Consider the following 24286-nt stretch of genomic DNA (forward strand, 5'->3'; position numbering starts at 1 on the left):
CAACTGACTTGGGGGGGGGATGAAACTTTTGTACATTTTAAGTGAAATTCTTCTATTTAATGCACTTTGAGAGTTCAAAATTAAGAGCTCCAACCCCTGTTCTTAAGTAGGAAAACTTAAGTCAGAAAAAAGCCAGTAAATTGAATTGTACCTTAAATTTAAAGGAGACTAGTTGTGGTACTGCCTAAATTACATTCACACTGGTGTTTTAGGAAGCCAAATAAATTAGAATATAAGAATAATAGTAGCAACAATTTAGTATTATTGTTATTCCTGTGACGGTAATAGCCATTGTAAAACAATTGCACTGTAAACTAAATGCAAATTAATATTTCATAGGTATGTTATTTTTGCTTTACACTACAGTAGGGAAATTACAATACTTATTTCCTAGTTTCTACACTTGAAAGAGATATTTTGAATTTGGACTGCAGTAATGTTACCCATTTTAAACGCTAGCAATTCGTACTGAACTGTAAAGCTTTAATTTTGACAGAAACTGCAGTAGAGCTTTTATTTTGACGGAAAACTCCAGCTTCAGTAAAAACACTTTTACAAAAATGCATCTCACTACAAATCTACTGAAATGCTGTAATCATCTCCCATTAAAATATTGGAAATTACGCGAATGTGAAAATAAAGCATAAATGGTGGCCACTGAATTCCCAACATGCGCTAAGGATATGCAACACTGTGAACTGTGAACTGAGCCATTCTGAGGCATGAAAAACACCAGATCATGAGCTGATTTCCTGTTCGAACTGTGTGCTTCTTTTTGAAACACACAGCAAAAGCAGACTTAATGAATGGATTAAGCCATATTGTGCTTTCGGATTTAGTTTGTTTGACAAATACTGTGCCAAAGCATAATGGCCCGAAACAAAACTTCAAAGATCTTTTATGTTAAGAAGTTTTAATATATTATTAAAAAATCTACACTCTTTGCCTGGAAGTCCTATTTATTCATACCATCATGTGACCACGATGCTATCGTGATACCATGATATTGATAATACCATTACATCCCTAATTATTGCTGAAGAGTGTTGAACTTTCTTTTCCTGTGTACTATTCAAAAAGCATGGTTTACATTTAATTTACATTTACTTCAGCCTGACACTGTGTCTACACCAGACGAGACAATCATTGTGTCATGCTTGTAAAGTCTGTATACACTGGACGCGACAAATCGTCTTTTGTAAATCATTTGAACTTTGTGTCAGTGCTTTACCGAGGCATCAGTTTCCTGTTGGGGATTTGTCGCATCACATTACACTGCATCCAGTGTAGACAGCATTATTGATTATTAATGTGTTTGACTGTCTTGTGTCGCGTCGCTCACGTCCAGTGTAGACATGGTGTGAGGCTTATTCATTTCACTTTTGGTGCGAAAGGGCTTTAACATTTTCCAAAAAAACAAAACGAACAAACCAGCCCAGATTTGAAAAAAAAAAACATTACTGCATTACTTTCCATAAAAGTCTCATAATTAGTAACATTTTTAGGGAGTTAACTCAATATTGTAATGCATTACTTTTAAAAGTAACTTTCCCCAACACTGCTTACAATGGAAATGTGTGGAATCTGTTAAAATACATTACAATACTTACTGTTTCAATATAACAACAAACAAAATGCATATGATTTTTGTTATAAAATTGCTTACCTACCAAAGTCATATCCAATTTTACACCTAGTTTTCAGAGAATTAATGTGCTTTTATAAAATTACAAGCTTTTTAACTTTGTAAACTAATTGCCCGTTTTCTTTTATTGTAAGTGCCTCACCACAACTTAGATTCTTGTTTATTTTTATTTTATTTTTATTTTTTATAAAGGTGGTACAAGTCGAAATTAAAGGGACAGTTCAACCAAAAATGAAAATTCTATCATTAATTACTCACCCTCATGTTGTTCCAAACCTGTAAGACCTTTGTTCATCTTCAGAACACAAATTAAGATATTTTTGATGAAATCCGAGAGCTTTCTGACCCTCTATAGACAGCAATGTAACTAAAATGTTCCCAGGCCCAGAAACGTAAGGACATTGTCGTGGTACTCTCATAAATGGTGGCGGATGGTGATGTGGAGTAGAATGATGATGTGAAGATAAATGAAGGTCTTACTTTAGAACAATATGAGGGTGAGTAATTAATGACAGTATTTTCATTTATGGGTGCAGTATCCTATTAGATTTTGTGATAATCAATTTTCAATAATCAGTCACTTTCTGTCGATTGAGCTCAATGTGTGCTGAACCCAACTTTGTCACAATTATAAAGAACTTGAAAAACATACAACATTACCACAACCTGACATTCATTCTGAAAAGAGTTGTGCATAAAACATGATGACAAATAAAGCAGATTTTTCAGAAGGAGTAAACGCTTTCATTTGAAGACATCTGAACAATCCTGAACCCCCCCCCCCCCCCAAAGAAGAGTATCTGCAGCACTTTAGTTTACTTTTTCTCTATTGGGTTTGACTCTTTAATACTCTGTCCATTTGCAGATGGTCTTAAAAATGAGACATTGTTATAGACCATAGGGAGTATAACACTCATGCTCTCTTTATGAGAACAACTCCCGTTCCAGACGTTCTCACAGTGTGCTTCATATATCGTCTGCATGCTGAGGGGCTCAGGCATGCTTTTGACTGTAATTCAGTGTGACTCAGAGAGCTTTAATGCTGCTTTACCACCCAACGATCCAACCCCCGAAGTTCTGCTGGTCTCTTTCCAAGAGCTCAGCTTGAGTCACCAGGGAGAACTTTATGGACACGTGAAATACTCAAGAGTATCAGCTTATATTTATTTCCTATATGAAACCTCTCTTTTAGGATATGTATTCAGTCAATTATAAAGAAATCATTCGTAGTTCATAATAATCTTACATATAGACAGAGAATGCTTTTTTCCATTCTCAACTTTGCTTCAGAACTGTTTACATTTGGTCTGAGGTTTCCACATGGGGTTGATGTTAGCATAAACACATGCCTCAAGAGAGAGACACAAAGTGATTGCAAATACTGTTCCAAAAAGGCTTCGTGAACTCCTCTGGCCAAAAGAGCAGAGAGAGGATGAGCGGCTGCAACCCTGCTGGAGCCAGATCTCATTGCTGAAGGAAAACCCCAAATTACAGGTCTCCCCTTTGATGACTTTATGATAAAGAATAGCTTGTGGTGAAAACAGGGAGCTGTTTATGGCCACCCAGGGAAATAGAGAATGTGAAGTGTGAACAACACAATCTGTCATGCACTGTCAATAACAATAATAATAATAATACATGTAGGCAGACATCGCTGTTTCCCTGTATGAATCAAATGAGGATAAGGTATAGATTTATTCTTGAGAAAGGTGAAGTGAAACTTTAACGTTTTACTTTCTATTAATGTCTGCATTTACTGCATTTGTGCAAAAACCATACATAACTTTTGTTATAAACAGTGTTGGCCAAAGGAGTTTTCATGCTGCAGTCAAATCGATATCCATTTTAATGTAAACTCTTTACTTTCAGTCCAACATCAAACCCAGACATGGCAGACCACAATACTGGTCTTATGGCATGACGCATAATAATATTGTTAAGTCAGCTGACTTATGAACATTATAAATTGCACAGCAAAATTACAAAATACAGTGATGCCAAAATTAAAAAGTAAATCATTCTGGGTTTATTTTTTAAGGAATCTCTCTAAACTCTAGACAATTAAGTTCTGAAATCACAAAACTGCAACATCAAAGTGACAATAATCCCACATGAAATGAAAACACTATCATACTGTTCAGAATAAACTAAATCATCCACAGAATTGCTGCAATGTCCCCAGGAATAAAGACTTCCAAAAGACTTCCAAGACTGCCAAAGTTTGGTGGGTTCTTGTGTAAGGCATAAACTGCTGTAGATAGTCTCAACTGATACAAAATGCTAGTTATTGACATCAGTGCTTGTATTCAGTGCTAACAATCACAGGTCAGAAAACAGTTGGGAAAATGAGTTGATTTCATTTGGACAACAGACTAGCTCTCTGTAACAGTTTATTAAGGGTTTCACTTCCTGAAATAAATAGTGGCTCTATATTTTAATAATGAGATCATGAGTTGCGTGCCTTATATTGCTGTAAGTGCTTTGTCAAGTCCTCGATGCGTAGATCTTTAAGATGCACAAGATGCTCCAATCGGTCTACCTTAATCTGTAAAATCTGGAGCAAAGTATAACATTTACTGTATGTTATATTCAACAGCAGTTGTTTATGATATAATGCCTGCAAACCAAAAGCTTTACAGCGGCACGAAAGAACAAACAGAAGTTTACTGTCGCAATCATACTGAAGCGTTGTCATTTCCTTCCGTAGAAACTCTGATGACTATTTGATGCAGAAGTTGATATTATTTCCATAAAATAGAACAGGTACTACACTGCAAAAAAGGCTTATCTTACTTAGTATTTTTGTGTTGTTTCTAGTCAAAATATCAAAACATTCTAAAATTAAGATGCATTTACTATATAAGAAAAATTACATAAGCTATTTAGTGTTTTTTCCAGGGGAACAAATATTTGAAAAGTGCATTTTGCTTAAAGGATTAGTTCACTTTCAGAACAAAAATGTACAGATAATGTACTCACCCTCTTGTCATCCAAGATGTTTATGTCTTTCTTTCTTGCAGTCGTAAAAAAAATTTTTTTTGAGGAAAACATTTCAGGATTTCTCTTCATATAATGGATATGTATGGTGACCCCAAGTTTGATCTTTTAAAATGAGGTTTAAATGCAGCTTCAAAGGGCTCTAAAGATCCCAGCTGAGGAAGAAGGGTCTTATCTGGCGAAACGATTCAAAACAAATTGACGATTTATGTACTTTTTAACCTCAAATGCTCGTCTTGTCTCGTCTCTGCGATGCACATGCGTAGTCTGTATAGATCGTTTTCTCCTCCAACTATAAAATTGTCCTACATCGCTGCAAAAGTACCGACCCAGTGTTTACAAAGTGAACATACAAAGAAGTTCAAAAGCCCTTTACAAAAAAAGGTAAAACAGCATTGTAGGACGATTTTGCCATTGAAGACGAAAACAAAAGTTTTTTTGACATACCCTAACTGTATTGTCCCGGATTACACATACTACGCATGTGCCTCGCAGAGACAAGACAAGACGAGCATTAGAGGTTAAAAAGTATATAAGCTGTCAGTTTGTTTCGAAAATAACTGATCGTTTCGCTAGATAAGACCCTTCTTCCTCGGCTGTGATCATTTAGTGCCCTTTGAAGCTGCATTTAAACTGCATTTTGGAAGTTCAAACTTGAGGGCACCATACATATCCATTATATGGAAAGAAATCCTGGGCCCGTATTCACAAAACATTTTATCTTAGCATTAAGAGTTCTCCTAAATAGCAGTAAAGGTTTTTAGCTAAGAGTTTCTCCTAAAAACTTATTCACAAAGCTGCTGAGACAAAATTTTACTAAGGAATAGAGAGAAGTCTTAAACTAAGAGTAAGGGCGGAGTTGACCTTGTTGCTATGGATGATGTCAGCATGCTAACTAACTATGCACACAGTGATTGGCTGACAGGGGAGGGGTCTCTGTCAGAGATTTATTCATAAAATATTGTAGAGGCCGATATTATGTTGCCATATTCAAATAAAGGTTTCAAAATAAAGATGTTGCCACTAATGTAAATTTGTGTCAATATTTAAACAAGTATATGTTCATCTAATTGTCAGCCTCTTGCATGTGTTCTTCTCATAAACAATTAGCAGATATGCATATAAACAACATTTTAATTGACCGACAAGAATAATCATGGCTGATAGTAAGACATGCAAACGTAAAAGAAAACCGAACTGGACTCAAGAACAGCTTCTTACCCAACCTGTTAACGAAAACAAGGATATAATCAAAAGAAAATCTGGAATATGGATAACCTCCAAAACCAAAAAAGATGCGAGGGAAAACATGTGTGCCAATAAATGCAACATGTTACTAAAATGTTTACGTTCCAAGGCAGAAAGCCGGCAACAGCCATTTTAGCCCTGCTAAATAAAAAACAAAAAACTAAAATGGAAACCATTAAAAAATGTTTTTATGTTTTTACTGGTTAAATAGAAACTGTATTGGTTTTAATGGTAACTGTAATGGTGCCTGTTAATCTCTACCGATATTAGGTCACCTTCTATTGGTGGCTTGTTAAAAGCTCTAAATCCTAATGGAATATGTACCAAAAAACTGTACAGGAAACCATTTATTAATTAAAAATTGATGGTTTGTAATATTTGTAATGTAGGATAGTTGAGGATAGACCTAGTTTGTGATTTGGTCTTAGTGACTTAGGAGTCCTAATGTTTCACAGATTTAGGAGCTACTTTTAGTGCTAAAATGCTTTGTGAAATACTCTTAGAGCAAAAATTTAGGAGTCCTAAATTTAGGATTGACACGCCCATTATTTTTTACATTTTCTCCTAAATCGGCAAGTTATGAGCTACATTTAGGCCTTAAGATGTTTTGTGAATACGGGCCCTGAAATGTTTTCCTCCAAAAACATAATTTCTTTACGACTAAAGAAAGAAAGACATGAACATTTTGGATGAAAAGGGGTGAGTACATTACCTGTACATTTTTGTTCTGAAAGTGAACTAATCCTTTAAAATAAGGATGATCTCCTTTTGACTAGAAACAAGACAAAATACTAAGTAAAATAAGCCTTTTTTGCAGTGTATATAGTTTTCTTTGAATTGCAATGCAAACAGTTGAATTTTTGAATCCTTAAACATTTGAATGTTGTTGCAACCTTAAAATTGTCTTACTAACTGTCAAGTGACAAATATCACAGCTGCTGAGCTCAAGAGTGACTCATTTAAAAACCTTGCAATTTTTTTACCACATTTGCAACAGTGACAGGAAACATGTCAGAGAACATGTGACCTGCAGCCCTTGACCACTTGCCAGGAGAACAGCACAGGAAGGACACATTTCCTTTTGCGACATAAGCATCTCTCACCAGCTGGCATTGTTATGCTAAAGGTGCTGAAACTTGTTATGATTAGAATTTGGGATTGCAAGTCATAAGATTGCACTCATGTCAGCACTGATAGCAATGTGGGCAGCATGCCAACATTTAGTACTGGTGCTCTTTGGCTGTCCTGAGTTCAAGTCCTGCCTTTTGGATCTTTCCTGATCCATACATCTTCACTTCCTGTCAACCAACTGTAATAAGGGCAAAAAATGCCAAAAAAAAAAAAAAAGATTTAAAATGAATTTACAGTGCCTTGCAAAAGTATTTTTGTTATTTTTTATTAAGTTGATGCTTGGAATTGAAGTTCATCGGAATCTTGTTTTTCACATTCTGAGGGTCCTTAGGATGCTTTTTTGCAAATTCCAAGTGTGTTTTCAGGTGTCCTAACTGAGGAAAGGATTATATCTTGCCACACTACAATTAAGCCCAGATCGGTTGAGTGTTGAAGTGATGTCTGTCTCTTTTGTAAGTTTCTCCCATCCACATATATGATCATGAAGCTCAACTAGAGTGACTATCAGGTTCTTGGTCACCACTCTAGCCAAAGCCCTTCTTCGTTAATTGCTCAGTTTGGCCAGGAGGCCAGCTCTAGGAAGATTCTTGGTTGTTTCAAACTTATTCCATTAAGGGTAATGGAGACTACATGCTTCTGTGAACCTTCAATGTAGCAGAATTTTTTCTAAACTCTTCCACAGGTGTGTAGCTTGATGCAATCCTGTCTCTGAGCTCTACAGGCAGTTTTTTTTTTTTTTACCTCAGGGGTTGGTTTTTGCTGATATGCATTTTCAGCTATTATACTTTTTATTAAGACGTGTTTGTGCCTTTCCAAATTATACATATTCAATTAAATTTGCAACAGTTTCACTTCACTTGAAGTGTAGTAACATCTACAAGCAATATGAATGCCCAGATTATACATATTCAATTAAATTTGCAACAGTTTCACTTCACTTGAAGTGTAGTAACATCTACAAGCAATATGAATGCCCTTCAGCTAAATTTCAACTGTCCCAGATTGGGTATGAATACTTATGCAATGGAATCATTTAAGATTTTTATTTTTAATAAATTTGCAAAGAAGTTAAAAACCATTTTTTTTGGTTTACCAGTATATGTTGTATGGAGTGTAGACTGATATGGAAAAAAGTAATTTAAAGCAGTTTAACATAAGGCAGCATAACAAAATGTGAAAAAAATGAATGGGTATGAATACTTTCGCAAGGCACTGTGTACTTATGCACATTGAAGTCGCATGAAACCAGAGTATCAACAAATCTTTTCTTCCATATTGTGACGTACATCTGAGTATGACAAATAATAAGGAAAAAAATGTAGGATGGGGACTTGGTTCTATTCAACAGCTTTTGATATAGATGAACACAAGATTGCAGGGGATTTAAGTGGATTTAAATGATTGGAGAATCCTCAAAATTCACCAAAGAGAGGTCTGTTGTTTGACTGAAAGATTAAGTTATGATAAAGATCAATAGCAGAGATTTAGAAAACAGAACATTAAATTTCAAGCCAACTATAAAGGTACACTGTGTGATTTCTGGACCACTAGTGGCTCAAAACCAAATTCAAAAATAATGACTGTTTGCAGGGCAATGCTGAAAACAACAGACAGCAACAGTGTTTACACTTTTCTGGGAACTCAACCAATGAACTTGTCTCTGCATATTAAACTGGAAATGGAGAAAGCATTTTGATATCAAAACCTTACCTCAACAGTCTCCTGTAAAGCCAAAATGGCTTGCTCCTTTTCCTCTAAGAGCAAACGGACAGCTGGATCCACATTTGGTCCCGAGGCTGCAGCAGCACTACACAAGATTTCCAACAAGTCCATTATAAAGACTTTGTGAACCTCAGAAAGTCCATTTCACATCACAGTTCATCACTCAGTACCTGACTTTGCCTGTCTTCTTCACAGTGACTGGATTGTTATGAGTGGTCTCAATAACCATCGGATGATTATCTGCAGACATATGAGAAAAAAAGGAGAAGGGATCAAGAGATTTTATTCAAAAAATAAATAAATAAACATTTTGGTTTGAAACCAACAAAGGCCAATAGCCTAAAACTCAAGCGGGTCTTGGCTTAGACAGCGACTTCAGGATCCCTCCAGGCTTATTTCAGGCACTGAGACGTTGCCCTCACGATACCCTGAATCAATTTCCTTTAGCTGAGTGGTGCTCCCCCATACTTTAAGATTTTTAAGCTCATGAGAATTGCTTAGCCAGGAAGGCTAAACTAATTAGACTCCATTTGAACCCATTAAACACAATAAGGTCAAAAAGACACATTGACAGGGTACCAGACTGTAACTACGGAGCAGGGGAGTTTTATTTGGCTCTAAGCTCTGAATCATCAACACCAGCTGTGCTTCACCTTATAAACATCCAATAAAGGATAAAATAACAAGCTGAAATTCAAAAGCACCTACAGAAACAAGTAAAGCAAAAAAGCAAAGGACTCCTGTTTCCTTAATAGAAATGGTCTGTGCTTTGATAATATAATATATCAGAAACAATCTAGCCTCTCTGGGCTCATAATAGACTCAGTCATACTGTTTGCTTGAGTTTTCTATGGGCGAAAAGGGCTTTTAGCCAAATGTGTTGAGCCTGTTGGAAGTGATAAGGGCTATCAACGGAGCTGATAGACGCAGAACCTTTTCTATCATGAAAACAGGGGGTCAGACCTGAAACCAGATGATGTCACGACTAAGACACCATGATGATGAGGTGTGGGAAATGGAGAGTTGACCTATCTGGTCTCCTTCTGCTGACAATGCAGTGCATTTGCCCTGTTTCCAAACACAGCTGCCTGTTTTGTTAGTCCATTTTAATATGAATAGAGAAAAACAGTTTTCATAACTGCTTATCAAGCTGAAATTGTAACCGGAGCACACAAAATGAAGGTTGGTGGTCAGTTTGTGCAGAAAGTTGTGCAGAAGTTTTTACTTTTGATGTCATTCTTAGCAAGACATTAGACAGTAGTAATTAAATATTCACTAGTTATCACCAAATCTTATTTGGCTGCAGATTATTAAACCTTTATGCTGCTTTTAATGCGCAAACATTAGGGCAGCAAGGTAAAAAGTCACCTGTCTTAGCTTTTGGATAAAGCCATTGCTTTTTTGTTGAGCATTTTTTGTACATACAATGAAATTTTGTGTGGTCCAATGGGGTTTTGTTGATTGTATGGGCTTTAAAACTTCTTCTTTTGTGTTCTATGGAAAAGATAAAATCATGACAGAAATGTTGCTTTTTGGTGAACTAACTAATATCTGAGCACACAAAACCTCAGACACATGACCATCACATATCTTGACACATTTTTTTAAGGACTGTTCCTCTTTGGACATAAAAGGGCATTCTTGGTACTTACGACACTTAACTTGCTAATCTTACTAGTTTGGTTTACAGTTATTGAGGCAATGGCTGTGTATATCTATGACCACAGACCTCATGAATACTAAGCTTCCTAAAAAATCTGATGATGACACATTTCCAAGTATTCAGATAGAACTGATGAGCTAATTAAGCAGTCGAATTACATTATCATTCTCACTAGCATCAACCAGAATTATCACAATTCACATGAGGGGACAGCCAACAAAAATCTACAGTTCACATCTTCTCTCGTGAGAGACAACAGTTGATATAATGTGGGACTTCTGATACCTGTTGAACATTGCCTGTGTGAACAGCATATTTGTGTATTTATCGGTAAAGTCATATTGTTAATTTTACGGCGATTTACCGGGATTGCTGTGTTAAAATGGCTTAGGTTTGTCATAATAGACTCCAGCATCTTCACAACTCTACAGGAGACAAACGGTTAAAAAAGGAATGGTCCATGAAGTTATGGATAAGGGTTTGGCCTTCTTCTTGAGCTTAAAGGACAGTTAATCCCAAAAACCTCACATCGTTTACTTACCCTCATGTTGTTCCAAACCCATAAGACTGGTTAAGCTTTGAACCACAAATTAAGATGTTTTTTAATGAAACCTGAGGTTTCTCCTCCTCCATTTAAAAGTCCAGGGACCAGTTGCATAAACTTGGTCTCTATGTTAAGACAGGTCTTAAGAACTAGTTTGACCAACTAGCAGACCAACTACAAAGGGGTAATCAGCCTTATATTTTGGATTCAACTTAGACTACTCACATCTCCTCACAAGACTCATATGAATTTGTTTTATGACACCCTTATTACCTTTTTTGATCTTCTAAGTTTTGGTGACCTTGACTTTCAATGGAAAAACAGAAACCGGTCAAGTTATTCATTAAAAATATCTTAATTTGGTTCCAAAGACTAACCAAAGTCTCATGGAACATCATTAAGGTGATTAAATGATTTCATTTTTGGGTGAACTATCTCTTTAATCTACATAAGACCAAAACACATTGAATTGAAGAGGGACTGTTTTATAAAAACACTCTGTGTTCACGCTTATCATGTTTGGCTCAATTAAAACTAACTCTGGTGCGATTTCTTTGTTAGCGCGGTTCGTTTTGGTAAGTGTGAACGCTGCCATCCAAACTGTGGTGCGTACCAAACAAGCGGACAGAGACTGCCAAAAAAAGATGGGTCTTTTAAACGAACTCTGGTGCAGTCCAAAGGAAATATTAATGCAACAAGGACCAACTATTTCTAAAAAATACTTCTAAACCAGAAAGTAATGACAAGATGCAACGCTATGTAACATGATTTCAAGAAGGGAACAAGCAGTGTATCCAAAACTAAATAAACAGAGGGTAAACGTGGAGCAACGAGGAGGTAAAGTGCCTTTTATGGGCTCTTCGTGAGCTCGCAGTTGGTAAAATAAAATCATATGCACTCAACAATGAGCGTACTTAGTTTTGATGTCATACACCCGAGCACTGCTTTGAGTTCAACTTGAGTTCCTTTTGTTTGGAGTGTTCAGTAAATTCCATCATGAAATATATATATCATTCAACCTGACCAATCAGGTTGTGAACATATCACTATACCTTTAGGTTTGGTATCTTTAGGTTCACTATCAAAAATGCCAGTGTGAACGCTAAGTGGTCCAGGACCAAATGTATCATTTTCCTTTTTGGTCCAGACCAAATAAACCAAACGATCCAAACTACAAGTGTGAACACACCCTTAATATACCAAGACTCAAATCCAGTCAGTATGTCAGCTACTAAAGCAGACCACAACCCAGGGGGTCCTTGTCAGGCCCTCCCCCACCCGCTTCCTGGCCATGTTGCTCATTGTCATATCTCCTCAAGATGACCTTCACTGCCCTACTGTAGCTTATAAACAATGGAAACCTAAATCAACATTTCTATGATTTACAGTATTTACCTGATCTCGGCTGTCTGTGTGTTGTGCTGTAATACTCCAAGTCCTATAAAAAAAGAATAAGGCAGTGTTAAAATACTGTTCATTCAACCATTAAAGAAAGAGGAAATGATATCGGAAGAAAGATGCTGTAGCAACGCAAATGCAAAAATACACAGACCCACCTGTGTGCCATCTAATTGTTTTCCAGCTTGTTTTTCCTCTATCTTTTCCCTCAGAGAGCAAAGAACTGGTTCGATGTATCCTGCTGTGCTGACAACAACTTTCTTCAGAGTCTCCTCAGGTATATGGAAGTTCAACTTGGAGAAAACTTTTCTGAAATGAGAAAATGATGCATTTGTGTGATGCTTACTGCTGCCCAAATATGCTATCTAGGTAGGCAGCTTACTAGAATTCAGTGTTAATAGTTCAGCTGGAGATCCCAGTGTTGTTGCTGAGGTGTAATGTCACATTCCTGCAATCCTCTGGGGAATGGGTCAAGCGACACGAGGGGGTCAGATAAGCAGTCCGGTGTTTGCATTACTGTCTGCGTGGAGAACAAATAAATATACTTGCCTGTTTAGGGTGCTCCAGTTACTCAGCTTCTGCTGCGTGGAATGTGCAGGCGTGTAGTTGTGCAGCTCCACCAGCTTAGGAAAGAAATGCTTCACTACCTCTGCAGTCATAACTGCTTAAGGAAATCATCAAAATACTGACAATAGGTAATAGGTGACAATGGTATATTTTAGTATTGAATGGCATAGTATTGTAAGTATAATAATATTATATGTGAACCACAAAACCAGTCTTAAGGGGTCATTTTTAGCTTTCCATTGATTGGTTTGTTAGGATAGGACATTATTTGACCGAGATATAACTAACTTTATTTGAAAATCTATATTCTGAGCGTGCAAAAAAATCTAAATATAGAGAAATTGCCTTTAAAGTTGTCCAAATAAAGTTCTTAGCAATGCATATTACTAATCAAAATTAAGTTTTGATATATTTACGGAAGGAATTCACAAAATATCTGCATGGAACATGATCTTTATTTAATATCCTAATGATTTTCGGCAATCGGCATGAAAGAAAAAACGATAATTTTGATTATTGCTACAAATATACCAGTGCCACTTAAGAGTGGTTTTGTGGTCCAGGATCAGATGTTACTTTTATGTAGGGCAACACTGCTTAAAATGCTAACAAACATTAATAATAGTTTATTAGCCAGCGGTTTTATTTGTTTTTTGAAGGAATTAAATACCTCCATCGCTAAAATCTCTTGTTATATTCCGTTTGGGTCTGGAGAGCGGTATCTTGTCTATCCACGCGTAGAGCTCTTGCAAAGTTTCTTCGTCTAACGTTAATTGTTTAGGCCCGTCCATCATTTGAAACAAGCTTCTGCGTGATTAAAACCCGCAACTATCTCTCAATGGTACAGGTATTATTATGGTTGTTTGACTCGTTTCTAGGCAACGAAAATACAGGGTGCCGTGGAGGTCATGTCGTTACACGTGTGAAGGCGATTTGGAAATAAACGAGGTAAACCGATTAAAAGAGAAATGTGAAAAACTTTATTATAGTAAACAAATAAAAAAGCACATTCTCATATTTAAAGAGTAAAATCAGACCAGCTGAGATCATTGCACGTTTTGAACATAATATATTTAAAATATTTGGTGGGCAAAAAACGAATGTTTGCCATTGTCTTGAGTGCAAAAACCACAAGGATCACAGAACAAACAACAAAAAAGGTGTAAGAAACTTATAAATAAGACAAATCACTAAAGTAAGGACGGATTATGCTTCAGAATGATCTTATAGCACAAGTCTTTTTACAGGTCCCCTCTTGTAATTGCAAAAAGTAAATAATTATGTACAAAATAATGAAAAAGAAAAACAAGAAACAGTATGCAGAAACAAGTATGAACACCTCATAATACACTGCAAAAAAGACCGTTTATTCTCCCACTTAGGCAGAAATGTGGTGTGAACTTTGAAAGAGGAACTCCATAGACTTGCATAGAGACACAATCTGAACTGACTGTAAACGGCTGCAAATAACATTCTTTAAATTTTAAAATAAAATAAATAAACAAAAGCCAAAACATAATGAAAGAAATTACAAACAAGTCGTACCAAAAGTGTAAAGCGATTCCTACAGTGCAAATGTTTCATTCTGCTTTACCATCTTCCTTAACTCCATCTTGTTATTCAGAGCTATACCACAAAAAAACAACCAGCTCTGTTCAGCTCGTAAACCGCTGCCCACGGTTCTTCTCAAGCTCCCAACGATTCAGAGTAACTCATGTTGTTCCAGATCATCTAGGCCTGGCAGCAGGTTTTAGTGCAACTTTCTGTATTACCTACAGTGAATACAAAAGAGCTTTTCAAACACTGAGATTAATTTCCACAACTTGACTGTCAAGCCATTTGAATAAATTAGCATTAACAATGCAATTCTTTGGATAATTTAAAGTGCTTTTTGTGGTTTATGAGTGAAGTGTTAAATGCAAAGCAATAAAACATTACAACACCTGAGGTGGAGTGAATACGGCCTGCATCCCAGTGGGTTTCACAGGAGGCATTGGTGGTGGTTTTGACTTAGTCACCTATCAGTGCAAAACAAAGAACGGTTAATACTATTGAATTGTCTTTACGTCAGTAGGATGAGGTGCTTAAAATGTTTGGAAAAATTGACTCTTACAGGTTTAGATGCCAGTGGTGGTAACGGTCTTGTGGGAGGAAGTGGTTTAGCTGGTGAAAGCAGGGGGTTTGCCTGCAATTAAATTTAGACATGACATAAGAAATGACTTCTTGCTTTTTAGTCTCACTGCATTTTCATGTCACCTTTGTAATGAGCTTAGAGTCATTAAAAGTAACCAATATTAAAATGAAAATATACTTAATTATACAGTATGTACACTATCATTCAAAAGTTTGGGGTTGTTACATTTAGTAGAAATTTCTTATAATTAACATAGGCTGCATTTATTTGATAAAAAATACAGCAAATATAGTAATACTGTGAAATATTATTAGAAGTTAAAACAACTGTTTTCTATTTTAATATACGTGATCCTAGACGATAAAACCAGTCTTAAGTAGCATGGGTATATTTGTAGCAATAGCCAACAATACATTGCATGGGTCAAAATTATCGATTTTTATTTTATGTAATGATCATGTTCCATGAAGATATTTTGTAAATTTCCTACCATAAATATATAAAAACCTAATTTTTAATTAGTAAAATGCATTTATTTGGACAACTTTAAAGGCAATTTTCTCAATATTTAGATTGTTTTGCAAACTCAGATTCCAGATTTTTAAATAGTTGTATCTCGGCCAAATATTGAGATTGTATAAATCTCAATTTCACAAAATTTACCCTTATGATTGGTTTTGTGGTCATGTGATGACAAAGCCAGCTTTTTAGACTTCAGTGATCCTTCAGAAGTCAATCTAATATGCAGATTGAGTGCTCAAGAAACATGTCTCATTATTATCTGTGTTGAAAGCTGTGCTGCTTAATATTTTTGTGGAAATTATGATACATTTTGTTTCTTTAGGATTCTTTGATGAATAGAAAATTCAAAAGAACAGAAATTATTTGAAATGGAAAGCTTTTAGAAAACTGTAAATATCTTTATACTGGTCACTTTTAATCAATTTAATGCATCCTTGCTGAATAAAAAGTATTTCTTTCTTTCAAAAATATTGTAATGATCCCAAACGTTTGAATAGTAGTGTATATTAAGACATTCTGGGCCTTACCTGAACAGGATGAATGTTTTTGGAAACACCAGGAGGTGGGCCGGGAGGCTTCACAACCTAATAAAATATAGACATTCATTTTCATTTTCATTAAAACAGTTTTAGATAGAAATAATAGACGTAAATAATTACATGCATTTTTAGACAAGATAAACTACCTGTTCTGTCCTAGTTTGTGGTTTATTCTTTGGAGGCTGTGCAGAGTGAGAAATAAGCGGTTGAAAGATTAAGTTTCTTCAATGGAAGCACAAAGTGAACAGCCTGTTTCAAGGCTAAATGAATAACTTTACCAATGGTGCTGATCTAGAGGGCGTAGCTGCAGAATAGAGAGGTTTGCAGGCCAGGGTAGTGGATGACTCAAGGAATTTTGGTTGACTTATGCGTGGTTGTGTGCATCTGGGGCTGTTCTTTGCACTTCCTGGTTGGAATGCTGGATTACACTGGCCTGAGGAAGAGTGGATGTCCTTCAGAGACCTTTTAGAAGAGAATGTCCTTCATTATTAGTTCAAAAATAATTTAAATGATAACAGAAAGTGATCATGATTGTCAGTTGCATGGCAATCCTACCTTTTCTTTCTAAATTCTGTTATTTTGTTCCTGTGACACACCAGTGCTCCAATAACAATGATCAATCCAAGAACGACTACAGATACAGTCACACCAATGATCACAGATTGTTTTCTCACTGTAAAGGAGAACATTTAACACTGACATTAGTTTTGTATGGTCAGATTGAATTACGTGAAGCAGTACAGATATGGTAAGGATGTAATTGGTTTACATTTGTCAACTTCTGAGAATTGAACATCACAATAGGGTGACGCCCATCCTGGATCACAGTGACACTTCCTCTCATGGTTACACACCTTTAAAATATAAGTCAGTAGTATGTTTACATGTGTTTATGCTTTTCAATAATCCATGCATAGTTTTAACACATCCAAGCAATGTGACCTTTCACAGTATCACAGAATGACAAACATTGCATGCAATAATGGTTTTCTTTCAAATAAATCACTCACCCCACGATTGTTGCATTTATCAGAACAGTTCTCAGTGCCATATATACTAATGTCTTGGCAAAGGTTGTGGTAACACACCTGTTGATTGAGAAAAGAAGTAAATTAAAGTTTTTATACACTTTGTATTTTGTGTAAGGCAATAAACATTCATTATTTTCTTGCCTTATTAATGCCACATTTGGTGCCTGCTGGAACCATCCCCAAGTCATCTGTGGGCGAGGTATCCACAGCCATGTAGCAGGTTTTTGATTGAATAGTTACTGTTGATTTTCTGTTGGTTACGGGGAAAGGATTCCCACCATAACAGTATATTTTCCCACACATCATGTGCCTGTAGAAGTGTAGATTAGAAAGCAATGTACAAAATACTATTTTTAGTGTTCAACCATCAAAGAAAAGCTAAGTTATACTTACTCAGCACTCTTGGAGGTTCTGTCATATACATTATAACGAAAGCACGTGTCAGCATCCACTTCAGCATCTAAACATGTAAAAGATATTAATATTGAAATATGATTGAAATTAATTTTTTCCCTATACTTCTCCACAAAACTTGTAAAAGCATAAAAGAGCATGAATAAAGCAGTGTTTGAGCAATGGCTCAGTGAGAATAGTACCTGTTCCCCACAGCATCTTGCAGTGTTCCTTATGTGTTGGACATTGTCCATTGTAACAGTAGCCCTTGTTATAATTGCAAGGGAGTCCATTCATCTTATATTCATCTTCAGGACAGATGGCTGACACTCCTGTACAGTATTCGTCCAAATCACAGTCGTGAGCGCTCTTTCTGCACAGGCTACCTGAATGTTTCAGCTGCAAGGGAGGATTGTCAAAACATATTAAGGAAATAATCTACTTTTACATGTATTTACATGTCCAAAACTTTAGCATGGTCTTCCTGTTAAGCTTGGTGGGCAGCTTTGCTGATACCTGGCAATTGTAGCAGCACTCCCCATGTGCACAATGGGCACCTTCAGTTAGTCGACAAGTGGTGGCATTGCAGCAGGGATTGTTACATTCCTAAAATTCAAAAAATGAAATGAAAAATAAGAAAAAAGAAGAAAAAATTAAGAATGTTTTTCCAGAACACACTAGCATTCAAAGGTTTGAGATCAGTGGCTTGTGACCAATGTTTTGTCCTTAAAAAACTATAATTGGGATCAGTAAGATATTTTTTTAAGAAACTGATACTTTTTCAAGGACACATTAAATTGAAGTTAAGACACAATAAACACATAAAACTGTTCTTTTAAACTTTCCATTCATCAAAGAATACTAAAAACATATGGTTTCCAACAAAAATATCAAGCAGCAAAACTATTTTTCAAGACTGATAATAAAAAATGTTTCTTGAGCAGCAAATCAGCACATGAGAATGATTTCTGTAAGATCATGTGACACTAAAGACTGGAGTAACTTTAAATTGTAATATGTGACCCTGAACCACAAAACCAGTCAAAACTGAGATTTATACATCTTCAGAATCTTCTTTCCACTGATGTATAGTTATTAGGATCGGACAATATTTGCCCAAGATACAACTATTTGAATATCTGAGGGTGCAAAAAATCTAAATGTTGAGAAAATCGCCTTTAAAGTTGTCCAACTGAAATTCTTAGCAATGCATATTACTAATTAAAAAATTAAGTTTTGCTATATTTTCAGTAGGAAATTTACAAGATATCTTCATGGAGCATGATCTTTACTTAATATCCTAATGTTTTATGTTATTATTGTTATATATTTTTATTGTATTTTTGGCTATTGCTACAAATATACCCGTGCTACTTAAGACTGGTTTTGTGGTCCATGGTCACATATTTCACAATAAATTAGAATAATATTTCAGAATATTACCGTAATTCTTACTTAACTCAAACCTTTGAACAGTAATGTATATATAGTCAAATACACAAATCTATTTGAGTCATACTTTAACACAGAAACCAAAGTTGTGTCAACTGGGAAATTTTATAAACCAACATATCACACCTCAACAGTTCCACAGTCGCACTCTTCGCCATTTTCAACAAAAGCATTTCCGCAAACTGGACCTCCATATAGTTCACTCTCATTTGGCACATCTAGAAGACAGCTAGTGTCATAGCTCTGCAAAAACGCCTTTAAGGAAGACTGACTGCATGTACTGAAGGAATCAGGGTAAACAAACCTGTTGAAAAAGTATGGAAGAAAATTATAGTCTGTGAAAAATATAATAGTTGCCTGTCTCTTGTGCCACTGCATAAATGTATTTCTAATGAAAACTATTTTCAGTTAGCCTCACCCAATGGTGTCTGACATAACGCAGCCCTTGTCTGAGGAGCATCCACAGCTTGAATCGTCATGTGACATGCCCAGATTATGTCCCATTTCATGGGCAATTGTAGAAGCCAGAGCAATGGGATTTTTATTATGGTCCTTTGTAAAGAAAAACATCTTATGTCAATAATATTATTCACCAGGATAAATAGAAAAGTACCATTTCTTAATCTTAATTTATATATATATAAACATGTGCTCATAACTATACCTCATTCACAGCACCAGAGGATGGAGAGCACATAGCATACATTGTAGCCAACCCAACTGTTGTTCCTTCGAAATCTACAGCACTGATTAAAAAAAGAGGCATTAAAAGATATTTTTGTTAAACATAAAAATACATGTTTTAAAGCTTGTGGTAAGACACATTTTAAATGTGTTTAGTGTGAGTAAAAATGTGGTATTCACAGCACAGAAACGGATTAAGATGAGCAGTCAGTGACTCACGTAATAAAATGAGCATTGTCATGCTTCTTCCTCTTGAGCAGGCTATCCTGACGCCATAGTAAAAATCGTTCCAGAGAAATGTTTGGTATATTGCTGACATCAATCAAGTCTCTTTGAGACCAAATCTCAAGTCCAACCAACCTGACACGTATGTTTAAAGGCCGGTAAAGCTGAACGTGAACAACAAAAACGTTTATTAATATTATTCTGAAAATCATACAGTACTAACCATGTATAACATGTTAATTAACATAAGAACAAAGTTGTATGATACCTTGTCTATGTGATTTGCGACCAACATCATTCTTTCTTCCATCTTCTTAAAATTTCCAAACTTGTTGTACTGGAAGAAAACGTGTGGATATATTTGAACAATATAAACACAAAACATCATATTTTCTCTTTTTTTTTCAACCAAATTCATACCTCTGTATGATCAACGACCAAAACCATCTCAACAATCTGCTGTCCTCCTCTGGGGGCTTTGTTGATCTGAAGAGCAATCGAAATAAAGTTATTGTCATAAAATTGAACTTGGTTAATCATTATAAATAAGATGTTGAGGTCCAAATAAACATGCTGCTTAATAATGAAATAAGGATCAAGTACAGTTTTTATTTTCTATGTTGGAAACCAACACTAAATATATCTAAATAACTTCACAAAAGATCTTTACTTGCTTGAATATATTTCATTAACTAACTGCATAGTTCTCCCGTATGGACATCAGTTTGATAATATTCTTCATTCAGTGTATAAACATGCATTTTAAGCTGCACTGAAACAATATGTATCGTAAAAAAACACTATGCAAATAACTATGAACTGAATTGAATTATTAAAATATCATTACCATTTTGCCTTTATATAGCCCACTAGACTTTGGACCAAAGTTATAGACTGTGTCATTAATGTATCCATAGGTCCCTTGCTTTGTCCTTAAATGCTCTTGCTTATAAATAGCATGGTCACCATCCACAGACTCTTCTAGGGGCTCAATCAAGTAAACTTGATTTTTGACCCTCAGAAAGCCTCTAGAGGGTGAAGAAGACACAATATTTTAAAAAGGAAGATGTATAGAAAATACACATTTAGTGGTCATTTAGTCTTAAGTAGCACAGGTATATTTGTAGCAATAGGCAAAAATACATTGTATGGGTCAAAATTATGCCAAAAATCATTAGGATATAAGTAAAGATCATGTTCCATTAAGACATTTTGTAAATTTCCCACAGTAATTATATCAAAACTTAATTTTTAAATAGTAGTATGCATTGCTATCAACTTAATTTGGACAACTTTAAAGGCGATTTTCTCAATATTCAGATTTTTTTGCACCCTCAGATTCCAGATTTTCAAATAGTTAAATCTCAATCTCAAAACATTGACCCTGATGCCTGGTTTTGTAGTCCAGGGTCACATATTTAATATATTTTACTACTTTCAAATGTTTTAAAAATAGATCAATTCACTGGTGAATAAATCTATTTTTGATACATTTCCAAGTATGGATGGTGTGTAGGATTTATTATTTTTTGCTTTGATGTTGGACCTGTTTTTGGTCATTTAACCTATGTACTTATCGATCACCTATGAGTGTGCAGGGGTAATTGTTGATTGATTGATTGATTGATTGATATATTTTGATACAGTATATATGTCTATAATTTACAAAAAATTCTTAAAATTGAAAATGCTCTTACTCCATGCCAGAGCAAAGTCCAACACTGACTGAAGAGTCTTCAACATTATGGACATGTCCCTGATAGTAGCAGTGATCCTGAAGTCAAAAACAGAATATGTACAGTTCAAGCATCAACATTCACGTACTGTGTCAGACAAAAATAAGCTATTTTACTGTTTAAACATACAATATTATCTGAAGATATTGTCTCTGAAATCCCATCTTTGGTATAATGTGAGAGGGTGTAATGTGTTCCTAAAAGCTCCCTGTTGAAAAAGAAATTTAATTAGGCTAGGTATGAACACAAGGCCTCCACATAACATTATTTAGAACATAATTTGTCATTTCTAAATAGTCATATTCTCACCTATTTTTGAGCAAAAAAATTGTTAAGTTCCTCCCATCTACCGCCAAATCATATTCAAGTTGTTCAGGATATGTCTAAAGGGGTGAAAGCAAGCATGCATGAATAAAAGTCAAATATACAGTAATATTTATGTTTACAAAAACTAGTCTGAAAATGAGCAGACCTTGGGAGAAGAGGCGCTCCTCCTCGCTCGCTCTTTCAGTGCCTGAGGTCGGACCACATCATAGCGCATCACATGAGGTAAAGCTGGATTCGCAGCCTCAAGATTCTCTAAAGCAACAGTGAATAAACAAATAATCAGTATGTGTAATCAGTAAATTAAAAACACATTACGCATTGTGACATGATTCGCGCTGTAAAACAATCCTCATAATGCTGCTCGCTCACCCCATGTATAAACAAAAGAAAGCAGTGATATAAATAATCCAGTGTATCGCATGGTTCACTGTCCTGTGGACTCGCGCCGGGACTCGGGGGCTGCTGTGGGAACTCGGCTACTTGAAAGTTAAAGCTCCGCCTCGGTTAGCCGGTAAATTAGCATGAAGAGACTACGACCTCCTCATCCGGTAACAGAAAACTGCTCACTAATGAGTCACGGCCCTGTAAATGTGTCAGTATTTTTTTGTTTGTTTGTTTGTTTGTGACACAACAATAGAACAACAGTTTTTTTTTTTGTTAAAAAACAAAAGGATAAATTATGTAGGCTAGTATAGCCTAGGTGAAAAGAATGTACTTTAAAATCTTCTCAGCTGTAACTAAAGTGACTATGCTTGTGTTTGTATCTCTGTTCAAATTAATACCTCAAAACCTCATTGAATCCACTAGAGTAAGATGGGGAAGATGCACTCCTAAGAATAGTGTGCATTTAATAATTTTAAACCGACATATTTTACAAGTTTAGCGTGTACAGGAAGATGATGCATCAGCCACTGTGGTTTTAAAAGGAAATTATAAAGGTGTCATAGACCGAAGATTGAAATTATTCATAGAGGCTCACTACCTGAGAAAGATGGCACCCTGCCTGGGACAAGAAGTCTCTATGCCAAAAGTTTTCAGAATTTATAAATATAAAATTGAATAATTAAATAACAAATGACAGACAAGGCACAATCCCAGTAAAAGAGATTCATCTGAAAGCTAAATTTACTCTATGACTTACATACCAGTAGGCCTACCCTGGTGAAAAAAACAGCTAAAACCAGCCTAGGCTGGTTGGCTGGTTTCAGCTGGTCAACCAGCCTGGTCTTAGCTGGTCCGGCTGGGAAACCACCAGCTAAAACCAACCTGACCAGCCTGGCCAGGCTGGGAGACCAGCTAAAACCAGCTACTTTCAGCCTAAACCAGCTAAGACCAGCCAACCAGCCTAGGCTGGTTTTAGCTGGTTTTTTTCAGCAGGGTAGCCTATATGAATATATAACTATTTAATCGCTAGTGCTGGGCAACGATTAATTTCATCCAAAATAAACATTTTTGTTTATATAATATATGTGTGTACTGTGTATATTTATTATGTGTGTGTGTGTGTGTGTGTGTGTATATACACACATACAATATTTAATCATTTATTTTGAAAAATATAATATATATAATATATTTTGAAAATATTTACATGTATATATTTTTATACATATAATTTACAATATAATTTACATTATATATAAACTTATTGAATATATAAAATTAACATTTTTCTTAAATACATGCATGTGTGTGTATTTATATACATAAGAAATATACACAGTACACACACATATGTACACAAAAACTTATTTTGGATGCGATTAAACTCATTTTTTAATTGAAAATATAAATGTATAGCAACACATTCAAACTGAATGAATTGCCTCAAATAACCTCATTTTACTCCTATTTTTGTGCTGCTTTCTCAACAAAAATGATGTCATCTCCTGGAGGATGAAGGCAGTAAGGAACTAGGTTTTGTTCGTTATTACAAAAAGGATATGACAAAAGACTAGTTGGGACAGAACGTGAAAATGAGGACACTGGAAATAAATAAATAAATCCATTTAAAATAGCATTCCAAATAAAAATGAGGGCTGTTTTAATATTTTGATTAGAAAAAAAAATGAATATCATAACAAAATATTATAGTTACCATCACAGTCTTTTAGTATTGTTATTATTACTATAATTATTATTATTATTACTGTTAATATGATTGATATTACTGTTACTATCATTACAACATATTATTGTCATCATCACCATCTTTAGTATTATTGTTGTTTTTATTACTACTATTATTATTACTGTTATTATTGATATTACTGTTACTGTCATCGCAAAATATCATCGTTATCATCACTATCTTTAGTATTATTATTG

General features: G+C 35.3%; 2 protein-coding genes across 2 annotated transcripts; both read right to left on the minus strand.

The window, feature by feature from the left end:
- Positions 1–3963: 3963 nt before the first annotated feature.
- spef1 (sperm flagellar 1) lies at positions 3964–13706 on the minus strand. The gene is made up of 7 exons (XM_073833599.1): positions 13586–13706; positions 12898–13009; positions 12507–12657; positions 12346–12388; positions 8914–8983; positions 8732–8828; positions 3964–4199 (listed from the first exon to the last, which is right to left on the minus strand). Exons 1-7 carry the CDS (start codon positions 13704–13706, stop codon positions 4092–4094), a joined length of 702 nt encoding a protein of 233 aa, XP_073689700.1. The 3' UTR covers positions 3964–4091.
- Positions 13707–13958: 252 nt separating this feature from the next.
- On the minus strand, positions 13959–22379 carry adam8a (ADAM metallopeptidase domain 8a). Its single transcript, XM_073834637.1, has 25 exons — positions 22328–22379; positions 22104–22210; positions 21941–22014; positions 21761–21839; positions 21593–21669; positions 20743–20923; positions 20316–20381; positions 20164–20232; positions 19890–20059; positions 19651–19732; positions 19405–19538; positions 19113–19290; positions 18051–18140; positions 17738–17933; positions 17535–17601; positions 17283–17451; positions 17121–17198; positions 16880–16964; positions 16666–16783; positions 16389–16572; positions 16257–16292; positions 16099–16155; positions 15029–15100; positions 14859–14933; positions 13959–14687 (listed from the first exon to the last, which is right to left on the minus strand). Exons 1-25 carry the CDS (start codon positions 22377–22379, stop codon positions 14643–14645), a joined length of 2541 nt encoding a protein of 846 aa, XP_073690738.1. The 3' UTR covers positions 13959–14642.
- Between the last annotated feature and the right edge of the window lie 1907 nt (positions 22380–24286).

Source organism: Garra rufa, chromosome 2, assembly GCF_049309525.1.
Source record: "Garra rufa chromosome 2, GarRuf1.0, whole genome shotgun sequence".
NCBI classification, from domain to species: Eukaryota; Metazoa; Chordata; class Actinopteri; order Cypriniformes; family Cyprinidae; genus Garra; species Garra rufa.